Source organism: Wyeomyia smithii, chromosome 2, assembly GCF_029784165.1.
Source record: "Wyeomyia smithii strain HCP4-BCI-WySm-NY-G18 chromosome 2, ASM2978416v1, whole genome shotgun sequence".
Classification (NCBI taxonomy): Eukaryota; Metazoa; Arthropoda; class Insecta; order Diptera; family Culicidae; genus Wyeomyia; species Wyeomyia smithii.
This window is the reverse complement of record NC_073695.1, coordinates 86,751,386-86,763,838: the sequence shown is the minus strand read 5'-3', so window position 1 is coordinate 86,763,838 and position 12,453 is coordinate 86,751,386. Positions and strand designations below refer to the sequence as shown.

Genomic DNA, 12,453 nt, shown 5'->3' with positions numbered 1-12,453 from the left:
TTAATTTCCACGATTTTAACATCATTCGTCGAGATCGAGACTCACACGGTGGAGGGGTACTTTTAGGGATCAAAAAGTGCTATTCTTTTTTCAGAATCGACCTCCCCTCGATCTCGAATATTGAAGTTGTTGCCATTCAAACGAATATGAATGGAAAAGACCTTTGCCTTGTTTCGTTATATATTCCCCCATCCGCGCGGATTGAACAGAAGCAACTCCTTGATATAGCAGAATTGTTTCCCGCACCTTTTTTGATTTTGGGAGATTTTAACTCTCACTATTCGCTATGGGGGTCGCTGTACGACGACAACCGATCTTCTTTAATCTGTAACTCGATCGACGACTTCAATATGACACTTTTGAATACTGGGGAAGCGACACGTGTACCTAATCCTCCAGCACGTGAAAGCGTGCTTGACCTATCCCTCTGCTCAACATCACTAGCGTTAGATTGCCAGTGGAAAGTAATCAACGATCCCCACGGTAGTGATCATCTTCCAATCGTTATATCAATTGCTAATGGTTCAACTCCCCCGAACCCAATCAATATTTCCTACGACCTTACACGAAATATTGATTGGAAGTGTTATGAGTCTATTATAGCGCAATCTATCGAGACTCACGAGGAACTTCCTCCGGAGGAAGAATACGCGTTCTTAGCTGGCTTGATAATCGACGCCACGACTAAAGCTCAGACGAAACCGATACCCGGGGTAACGATTAGACAGCGCCCTCCCAACAAATGGTGGGACGAAGAGTGCTCTGAGCTGTACGCGCGAAGGTCAGCGGCGTATAAGGACTACCGGGAGTACGGCACTGTCAACCTGCTTCGAAAGTACGAGACACTGGGCAGGCAGATGAAGAGCTTAGTAAAGGCGAAAAAACGCGGGTACTGGCGGCGGTTCGTGAACGCGTTGTCGAGGGAAACAGCGATGAGCACTCTTTGGGATACCGCCAGGCGCATGCGGAACTGTGACGTTACGAATGAGAGTGAGGAGTATTCAGATCGCTGGATACTCGATATTGCCAAAAAGGTCTGTCCGGACTCTGTACCGGAACAGAAAACCTTTCGCGACGCGTTTTTAGTAACTACGGAAGAGCCTCCATTTTCGATGTTGGAATTTTCAATGGCTCTCCTGTCGTGCAACAATAAGGCTTCAGGGTAAGATAGAATAAAATTCAACCTGTTGAAGAATCTACCCGACTCTGCAAAAAGACGCTTGTTGAATTTGTTCAACAAGTTTCTTGAGCTAAATATTGTTCCGCATGACTGGAGGGAGGTAAAAGTCATTACTATTCGGAAACCCGGGAAACCTGCCTCTGATCACAATTCATATAGGCCGATTGCGATGCTCTCTTGCCTCCGGAAATTAATGGAGAAAATGATCCTCTTACGGTTAGACAAATGGGTCGAAACAAACGGGCTACTTTCAGATACTCAATTTGGCTTTCGCCGGGGTAAAGGGACGAACGATTGCCTAGCGTTGCTTTCTACTGAAATTCAACTTGCATTTGCTCGAAAAGAGCAAATAGCTTCTACGGATACTAAGGGGGCTTTTGACTCTGTCTCTGTAGATGTTTTAAGCGCGAAACTTCATTCGCAGGGACTTTCACCAAATTTGAATAATTTTTTGCTCAATTTGTTGTCAGAAAAGCATATGTATTTCTCACATGACGATTTTTTTTTTATTCTCGCTTATTTTCCGTCGGTCTAGTTCCGCCACTGTTGTGGCCAATCACCGACGCCCAGGGAGGCGACTCCACACCCAGGACCCTAACTCACGACCCGTTTATTAACGGACCGACGCCAACGGCTTTACTTCCTCATGCGATGGAAGGCGGCTAGGATTGAATCTAGACCAGTTGAGTTGGTTGTGAGTGGATCACGCCACCTCACAACCATCGACACCTATGTCGGCGGTGGGATACGAACCCAGGCGTCGAGCGTGGTTGGCGGAGACGTTACCAACCACACTAGGCCCCCGCTCATCTCACATGACGATTCAACAACTTCCCGAATTAGTTACATGGGCCTTCCCCAGGGTTAATGTTTAAGTCCTCTCTTATAAAATTTTTACGTCAATGACATCGATGAATGTCTTGCAAATTCAAGCACGCTAAGGCAACTTGCAGACGATAGCGTTGTATCCATTACTGGTAGCGAGGCTAGCGATCTGCAAGGACCATTGCAAGATACCTTAGACAATTTGTCTGAATATGCTCTTAAGCTGGGTATCGAATTCTCTCCGGAGAAAACTGAGTTGGTCTTTTTTTCTAGGAAGCATAACCCAGCTCAGCTGCAGCTCCTACTAACGGGTAAAACGATCTCTCAGGTTTTAGTCGCTAAATATCTCGGGGTCTGGTTCGACTCTATATGCACCTGGGCTTGTCATATTAGGTATCTAACACGAAAATGCCAACAGAGGATCAATTTTCTTCGTACGATTACCGGAACCTGGTGGGGTGCCCACCCAGGAGACCTTCTAAGGTTATACAAAACAACGATATTGACAGTTCTTGAGTACGGCTGTTTCTGCTTTCGCTCCGCCGCGAACACGCACATTATAAAATTAGAGAGAATACAATATCGTTGTTTGCGTATTGCCTTGGGTTGCATGCAGTCGACCCATACGATGAGTCTTGAAGTGTTAGCGGGAAGTGTTAGGTTCTCCCGTTGAAACATCGTTTTTGATATCTCTCTTACCGGTTGCTAATTCGATGCACAGTTATGAACCCATTAGTAATTGAAATTTAGAGAGGTTGGTCGACCTTCAATCTCAATCCAGATTTATGACTTTATATTTTGACTATATGGCTCAAGATATTAATCCTTCTTCATACAATTCCTCCAATGTCGCACTTTTAGATACTTCTAATAATGCTATATTCTTCGACACAACCATGAAACAAGACATTTCTGGTATACCGGATCAATTGCGACCCCAAGAGATCCCTAAGATTTTTTCCAATAAGTTTAAACATGTTAGTTATGATAAAAGGTTTTACACTGACGGATCTAATCTAGATGAGTCCACTGGCTTCGGTGTTTCCCACGAAAATTTTACCGCCTCCTACAAACTCGATGCTCCTGCTTCCGTGTACGTCGCAGAACTTGCTGCTATTCAGTACTCTCTTGGAATCATCGAAACCCTACCCATAGGCCACTACTTCATCTTCACAGATAGTCTCAGTGCCATTGAGGCTCTGCGATCGATGAAGCCTGTGAAGCACACCCCGTATTTCCAGGGGAAAATACGGCGGTTTTTAAGTGCTTTAACAGATAAAAATTACCGGGTTACCTTAGCGTGGGTCCCTTCTCATTGCTCGATTCCGGGTAATGAAAAGGCTGACTCTTTAGCTAAGGTGGGTGCTATTGAAGGCGATATTTATGAAAGACCAATTGCTTATGATGAATTTTATAGCATTTTGCGTCAGAGAACACTCAACAGTTGGCAATCATTATGGAACTCAGATGAACTGGGACGGTGGCTACATTCCATTTTTTCTAAGGTATCGACGAAAGCATGGTTCAAGGGGTTGGATGTCGGTCGGGACTTCATTCGCGTGATGTCCAGACTTATGTCCAATCACTACACGTTAAACACGCATCTCTTTCGTATAGGGCTTGTAGACAGTAATGTAGATACTGCGTTTGTGGCGATGGCTACCATGACATCGAGCATGTTGTTTGGTCGTGTACCGAATACTGTGGTGTTAGGTCCGAGCTTATAGACTCCCTTCGGGCCCGAGGAAAACAACCGAACGTACCCGTTAGAGACATTCTGGGAAGCGGTGATCTCCAGTACATGACACAGCTATACTGCTTTCTGAAAAACGCTGACATTAAAATTTAAAATTTTCTTTGTCTATTTGTCAGATTAAGGATACAAATATGCTATGCTGAAGACACGGAAACGAAGAGCCCGCATCTATGCTTACACAAATATTTTGAACCCACAACAAACAAGAATACAATTGCTCTATTAGTTGAAAACAGAGTTCCAAAATAGTTTTAAGTCAAAATTGTATCTCCCCTCCTCTCACCTTAAATCCCCACTAGCTCGTAGTCGGCCGCGAGAATAAAAAAAGGCCTCCCTCTTTTCCCTGCTAACGTAGAATTAATACGAATTGTACTTGGCTCAGTAAAACAGAAAATGTATCGTGCCGTGTCAAATAAACTAATTTAAACCATTTAATAACCACGCGATATAACTGTGAGACTTTTGAGTGTGTCTTTTTCGAATGCATAATCTATAATAACACGAGAAAAATCTCGCGTTTTTACTTTATTCCTGATACAGTTGCTAATTTTTCTCGTTAAGTTTACGATTGTTGATTACACTGGTCGACAAACTCGAAACAAAGCTACTAGAGATTATAGCTTTTTATAATTCGCCGGTGAAAATTGGGGCTTCTAGCCAGTGTAGAAATGCGTCAACTTACATCAAAGTGTCGCATAGTAGTTGCTCGCCGGGATCGTCGCTCCAACTTTATGTTTACGAGAAAACTCATTTAAGTCTCTGAAAAAAAATGTTGGTAGCTAGGTGGCACCAAAATTTACAATGAATGGTTGTTGGGACCAGTTGCGAACGGATGCAAATTGGGGGAAAAATTCCAAAACGGGCCGATCCGGCAAAAGGCTACTAATTCTTATCACAAATTTATTTCACGTCTAGTCTTATTGGTGGTACAATTTCAACTGAGCAATAAAAAAAGGCGAGTGCTTTTTACAGAGACGATCGAACAATCGCTCTCGTTGATCGGCACCAGATCGAACGATCGCTCTCGTTGATCGGCATCAGCCGTTTTGATCGATTAGTTTTACACCGCAGTGTTACATAATATTGAGCTACAACATCGCCGCCACCTTTGAGAAATGTAATTTTCAAAACTAATCTATTAACAATTAACCAAATACATTAAACTAATTTTACTGTTCTAAACTTTTCTTACACAAAATATCTTCGCCCTCCATTGGCAGCAAACATATTCTCGTCACCGGTCGAGTTATGGTACCCCGGTTGGTACGCAGTGTGACTACACGTACTAAATCGTCCTTACCGGGATGTACAGCGACTATGCGTGCAAGCGGCCACTTCACTGGAATCTGTAGCTCGTCAGTTAGCACTACCAACCTGCCTGGTTGAATGCATCTGTTGGGATGACAGGTTTTGGTATCACGCTGCAACTCCTGCAGATATTCGGTCCGCCAATGGTGCCAAAACTGTTGGTAAACCTTTTGCATGCGCTGATAATGGTCGAGACGGCTTGTTGGTGTATGGTGCAAATCTTTTTCAGGGAGTGAATGCATGGTACTTCCGATGAGGAAGTGTGCCGGGGTAAGCGCAGAAATGTCGTTGGGATCTTCACTAAGCGGAACGATGGGTCGCGAGTTCATACTCGCCTCTATTTGCGCCAGTATAGTAGCCAGGTCCTCAAATGACAATTTAGAATTCCCAAGTTGTCGATAGAGCTGTCGTTTAGCCACCTTCACCGCCGCCTCCCACAAACCTCCGAAGTGTGGGGCCTTCGGCGGACTAAAGTGCCATGAGATGCGTTCACATTCTCGATCTGTCATAATTTGCTGTCGCTGTGATTCGTTCTGAAGCATCCTGTGAACTTCCTCCAATTCGTTGGCGGCTCCTTCGAAATTTTTGCCATTATCCGTGTACAGATCTGTTGGCAGTCCGCGACGGGCAATAAAGCGGCGCAACGCAGACAAGAACGCATTCGTTGACAAATCGCTCGCCAACTCGATATGCACCGCCTTGGTGCAAAAGCACACGAAGATACAAATGTACGCCTTTGTTGCCGCAGCTCTCTTGTGCACTGGTTTTAAATATAATGGTCCGGCGTAGTCGATTCCAGATACCGAAAACGGGCGACTGGGCGTAATTCGATGCAATGGAAGTTGTCCTATCTGTTGGGTTGTGGATTGTGGTTCGGCTCGAGCGCATTGATAGCAGCTGCGGATGACACTGCGAACAAGCCTTCTGCCGTGCAAAGGCCAATATTTTTCACGCATAGCAGCGAGGGTAAGGCGGCCGCCACCGTGAATAAGTGAAAGATGATAGGACTTGGCAATGAGGTGTGAAAGAGGATGATTACTAGGCAGGAGCGCAGGATGCTTCGATAAAAATGGCTGGTCTGAGAGTCTAAGTCTCCCCCCTACTCTAATGATTCCCTCAGGGTCCAAAAATGGAGTAAGCAGTCGAATTGGCGACTGTTTTGACACTATTTTATTAGTTCGTAGATCTTTAACCTCTGGCTGGAATGCGTCCGCCTGCGCTAGTTGAATTAGCTTTCGTTCGGCAGATAATATGTGCTCAACTCTTAGCACAGCGCTTTGAGGAGTGCAATGAACCATCGATGGCTGCGTCCGCGTCTTGCACCGAATGTTAGCTATAAACCGCAGAACGCAAGCGAAAGTACGAAGCAGGCGGTTAAACGATGAAAATCGAGTGAAAATAGGATTGATTTGGGATGGTTTAGTTCTGACAACGGCAACGAACGTTTTGCGCCTCTCTTTCCCTTCTACGGGATAGTCACAAAGCCTTGTGTTAGGCCATTCATTTTCAGGGCATGATAGCCATTTGGGACCGTGCTTCCAGGAATTACTCTTCAAGAAATCGTCAACATGCATGCCACGAGACAAAAGGTCTGCGGGATTTTCAGTACCAGCGACATGATTCCAAAAGGCACGATGGGTCAAATCTTGGATCTCAGATACTCGATTGGCCACGTAATTCTTCCAAGTGTTGGGCGGTGAACGTAGCCATTGTAATGTGACGGTGGAATCAGACCAAAAATATGATTTTGTAGTAGTTATCTGGAGCGCTCCAACAACTCTGGCGTAAAGTCTTGCCGCCACTTGAGCCGCACAGAGCTCCAATCGGGGTAGAGTAACTCTTTTGAGCGGTGCAACGCGGGTTTTGGATGCTAGGAGTTGAATGCTTATTTGACCCACAGCATTAATGCACCTAACATACATGCATGCTCCATATGCAGATTCAGACGCGTCTGAGTATGTGTGTAGCTGGATAGAAGCATTTGGTATGAGAGCGTAACGACCGACACGGAAATTCGCAATCTTTGGCAGTTGAGCAGTGAAATCATTCCAATAAGCAGCAATTTCTGCTGGAACTTCGTCATCCCATGCACACGGAAGAAGCCATAGTCGCTGCATTAACATTTTTCCTTTGATGGTAATTGGTGAAATCAACCCCAAAGGATCAAATAACTGAGAGATCTCTGAGAGTATAGAACGCTTCGTAGCTGGACCATTTCGTCGTCGAATCTCAGAATCAAAGCGAAACTGATCGGATTCGGGTTCCCACGAGATACCAAGTGCCTTGACCGTTTCGTTGGTATCAAATTTTATCGATGACTGGGTGCCTATTTCTTCTGATGACAAACCTTTGAGAACCGACAATTGATTGGAGGTCCACTTCCGTAGCGGAAAGCCACCCTTGGCTAACAGCTCACTCAATTCCGTCCTTAATTGGATAGCTTCAGCGACTGATTCGGCACCGCCAATGAAATCGTCCACGTAGAAGCTCTTTTGAAGAGCTGCCTTTCCAAGCGGGTATGCGTTGCCTTCATCGGCAGCCAATTGCTTGAGGGTGCGCGTAGCAAGAAACGAGGATGGAGCTAGGCCGTACGTGACCGTCATCAACTCGTACGTTTCGACAGGTTTCATAGAATTAAATCGCCATAAAATTCTCTGGTATGGTGTGTCATCCGGATGAAGTAGTATTTGTGGATACATTTTGGCGATATCGCCCACCAATGCCACTGGAAATGTTCGAAACCGAAGGATTATTGATAGGAGGTCATCCTGCACCACAGGACCTACTAACAGTGCTTCATTAAGAGACGAGCCTGTGGAGGTCTTGGCCGACGCGTCAAAAACCACGCGTACTTTGGTCGTTGTGCTGGTTTCTTTGACGACCGGATGATGTGGGAGGTAACATGCTTTAGGCGGTTGCCTGTCGTCCCCTCGAACAAGCCGCATGTGTTCGAGGGAGAGGTATTCTGCCATAAACGTATGGTACTCTTCCTTTAGCTCGGGGTTAAGTTCTAATCTCCTTTCCAATAGATTGAATCGTTGACGTGCCATGGATTTTGAGTCTCCGACCAATTCATCGAATTTAGAGCGACGGGGCTGACGTACTATATAGCGTCCATTGGGTGTTCTTTCTGTAGTAAATGAAAATAGTTCTTCACACTGCTTTTCTTCTAATGAATAATCGGACCGCATTTGCAATTCCTCAATCTTCCAGAATCGTTCAATACTATCTTCTAGGGTGAATAAAGATACTGCCACAATGCTGCACGGCGAATTCTGCTCTGAAAAATTGATTTTGTTGATTGAGCCAGTCACAATCCAACCAAACACGCTGTCAATCAACATGGGAAGAGGTTTCGGTAGCTGAATTCGGTTTGCCGTTTTAAAAAATGAAAAGAAATGCTCGATTCCAAGAATCATATCGATGGGGGCCCGTTTGTGAAACTGTGGATCTGCTAAGAACAGATTTGAAGGAATTTGCCACTGATCGACCATAACGTTGTGCAACGGCAGTTCAGGCGTAATTTTCTGTAGAATAAGAAACTCAGCAGTCATTGCGAAGCCTTCCTTTCGCGATCCAACCTTCACTTGTATTGACTCCCGTGCACGTTGACTTTGGTTACCAACCCCTTGGACAAGGATGTTTGTTTTGTTCCGCTTCAACCGAAGAAGCTGGGCCATCCGTTCGGTGATTAGGTTCGGTTGAGAAGCACAGTCAAGTAAAGCCCGCGCCAAATGCTCTCTGCCATATCGATCAACTACTACGACGACAGCCGTCAACATAAACACATTTTTTTCCGTCTCATTTGGTGGCGGGGTACTACCAGGCTCCGATGTTTTGGAACACGATGCTGCAGAAAGAACCGATGTGGAAGGATCTTGCTTTGTAGCCAAACTCAGATTAATAGACGCACGATCAGGTTTTTTAGAGCACTCTGGTAGCCGCTCTGGACGGGTATGATCAACATTATTATCGAAACCAGCATGGAGTAGGGAATGGTGACGTCTTCGGCAAAACCTGCATGTATATTTCGATGCACAGTTTCTAGAGAAGTGGTCGCTTCGGAAACAATTGAGGCATAATCGCATAGCATTGACAAGACTCAGGCGGTCAGCTGCATTCATTCGTTCGAATTTGGCACACTTTATCAAAGGATGGCGCTGCTCACAAGCATAACATTTGTTGGTTGAATTTTCTATCGCGGTTTTGTTCACTGGTTTTGATTGGGAAATATTGCGACTTGCCGAAACATGAGAAAAAGTAGCAATTTGCGGTACAGCTTGTTCGTGGTTTACAGAAATGGATTCGAGAACACGAATACGACGGTGTAGGAATTCAATGAGCGCTGAATATGATGGATTCTCAATCGTTGAAGCATGAACCTCCCATTCCTTGAGAGATTCATCTGGAAGGCGGACACAAAGCAGATGTTCAAGAATAGTACTCCATGCATCTACTGGCTCCCCAAGTTGCCGTAGTATTTTAGTGTGGCGTTCGAATACGTCGACAATCCCGTGCAACGTTGAAGCGGTTTCCTTTCGCACTCGTTGAATCTCCATCATAGCATGCAGATGACGCTTCTTTAATAAATACTCGTTAGCATACCTGCTAACTAAAGCTTGCCAAGCCAGCGGATAACTTGCGGCGCAAATAGCAAACGACTCAATGACCTGAGCTGCTTCTCCCGTTACTGCGGATTTAAGGTAGTGGAACTTTTGGATTGCCGGTAGGTCTTGGTTAGCATGTATTAACGCATGAAATGTGTCGTGAAAAACTAGCCACTCTTTGTAATCACCGTCAAATTCCGGTAATGTGATTGTCGGAAGCTTGAGACCCTTGAGACTAGAGGAAACCATAGGGGGAGAAGGCTGGGTAGCGGACGTATCAGGAATATCTGATGGCAGTTTGGAAATTAGACCAGCCTTTATTCTAAAGTATTGGCCTTCAAATTTTGCACGGATTTCATTATTTTGTGACATACCCTCGCTGCTCTCTTCCGTTGCCTCTAATGCTGCTTGTAGTTCGTCCAGCTCACGCCAAATTGTGTCCAAGTTCTCCAATCGTAGCGGCACCTCGAGTTGATCCCTTTCATCTTGATAAGTAGTTATGAATTGGCCAGCGCGCTCAAGTGATGATAGTAACGCCGTTCGTCGAAGCTCCAAATGACGCGTGTCAGCCTCGTTTTCCATGTTGATGTAGGTTGATATTCTGGGAAAAATTAAGACCAGTAGCACTGGGGGATGTGTACAGGGCACTTGGACAGGTACGTACCTTCGCCAAGGCTTAATATGCCTTGAATATTTTTATTCGGCAAATGTGTGACCGCACACCAGGTATACAATCAATGGATTGGGTGAAGTGAGATGATATCGGATCGTAGCCTAATGGGAAAGCAAATCCTTGCCGATGATTGCCAGGAATAATCGGACAATGTTCCACTAATTGTTGGAATGGTTTCAATTCCGCTCCAACATACGATTGTCGGAGATAAGGAGGCTGCCAGTAAACGATTTTAGCCAGATCGTTTTATCCTTACTGCAACCGAAGCCGGCTCGGACCACACCGGCAGGAAAATGGGACCAGAACTCGCAGCATAGAAAACGAAAATACCAATCTAGAGCGCACCTGCGTACTTAAATCTTGGTTTGGACAGATAATTACCTTCTGTCGAGAAATTTTAGGCCTTGTATTACAAATAAATTGCACCAACAGTTAAATTGTTCACATGTGCTCGGCAATCGAAGCGATGGCGGAAATCTATTCACACTCCTGTGCACAATAGCGTCCAATTGTTCCTCAGGAGAATGGCGCTGGCAATCTTGGAGAAAACTTGGCAAGCGTAATAACCCAGCGTTGGCTTGCAAATCGCAATCCTGGTCACGGCACCAGTTTGTTGGGACCAGTTGCGAACGGATGCAAATTGGGGGAAAAATTCCAAAACGGGCCGATCCGGCAAAAGGCTACTAATTCTTATCACAAATTTATTTCACGTCTAGTCTTATTGGTGGTACAATTTCAACTGAGCAATAAAAAAAGGCGAGTGCTTTTTACAGAGACGATCGAACAATCGCTCTCGTTGATCGGCACCAGATCGAACGATCGCTCTCGTTGATCGGCATCAGCCGTTTTGATCGATTAGTTTTACACCGCAGTGTTACATAATATTGAGCTACAACAATGGTTTAAAAACTAACATTCCCAAAATCACTTCCATCACTTCCTCAATTGATCTGCATTGATCGTATGATCTTTGAAAGTAAGCTGCTTTAGAGTTGCTAACATGTAATTTCACACTAAAAATACAAATTCTTTAGAGTATTACTGGAACCTACTTGTTTATAACTTAATTCTCTAATTTAAGCTAAAATGATACAATTCATGACAGCTCAGGTTTAGTTAATCTTAAAATATATATTGAATGTTGTATTTAGAAATTACTTAAACACACTTTCATGTCCGTTAAAGTTAACAGAACCTTCTCAACTCAATCCAGATATCTATTTATATTGTAATTGTAATAAAATACTTGCTTTGAATTGTTTTTCTTTAAAGATTGCCATGAAACACGGAAAATAAGAGGAAAGGAAAATTTTTTTTCGCTCAGAAATCCGTTGTACCCAACAAAAAATAATTGCTAAACTAATAAATTATTGGTAATTCCCATTGTGTATCGTAAGATACGCTTCGCAAAAATATCAATGTTTTTCTAACTGTTGAATTTCTATAAGACATTCAATTTCAAAGGACGTTTCCTAGAAAAAAGAAGCTTTCGTCTATTCAGATTATTTATACGGATGAGGACAAAATTTGGTGCGAACATTGTCACACAATCATACGATTTGTTTTATTTTTTCCTTGGGTGTGTTTATCTTCAACTCTATTACGCCTCGCTTTCCCAGCCACCCCGTCACAATCAAGCATCCCCACCTACCAACTTAGTAACTGTAGCAACACATCGCTGCAGGGTCCAAGTGGCGCAATTGGAAACAAAAAGCAAATATTTTGATTCAATACAGCCCATCTGCCGCAAGCTAACTATAAACCCTTTCTTTTTTCTGTTGCTACACTTTGTCGCACAGCCACCGCCAGTGCACAGTGGTCCAGGAATGCAACCTAGCGGAGCAAAATTAATAACTCCGGATCGTGTTGGTTTTTTGAGATAGTGATTTCGGCAATGTTTATTAGAATAATCAAGGAATATTTTTGTATGAAAATATTTGTACTAAACGTGTACTAAATTAGTACTAATATTTTTTGTCTTCATTTTTTCAATTTAGAAGGATGGTTTCTTCTACAAAGTTGTTCATTGGCCAGTATATGAAAGTCTTCCATAGTCACAACTATTCAAGAATGCATCGTGTACGAGATATTGATTTTTTTGGAC

The 12,453-nt window shown here is 44.0% G+C and overlaps 1 protein-coding gene across 1 annotated transcript; it reads right to left on the bottom strand.

Annotated features, from left to right (window-relative positions):
- Positions 1-4,930: 4,930 nt before the first annotated feature.
- LOC129719738 (uncharacterized) lies at positions 4,931-11,242 on the bottom strand. Its single transcript, XM_055671135.1, has 2 exons — positions 10,341-11,242; positions 4,931-10,277 (listed from the first exon to the last, which is right to left on the bottom strand). The coding sequence occupies exon 2, from the start codon at positions 10,256-10,258 to the stop codon at positions 4,931-4,933; it is 5,328 nt and encodes a 1,775-aa protein (XP_055527110.1). The 5' UTR covers positions 10,259-10,277; positions 10,341-11,242.
- Between the last annotated feature and the right edge of the window lie 1,211 nt (positions 11,243-12,453).

Coding starts and splice junctions, on each gene's coding strand:
- LOC129719738 (XM_055671135.1), bottom strand. CDS start 10,258: ATGGAAAACGAGGCTGACACGCGTCATTTGGAGCTTCGACGAACGGCG.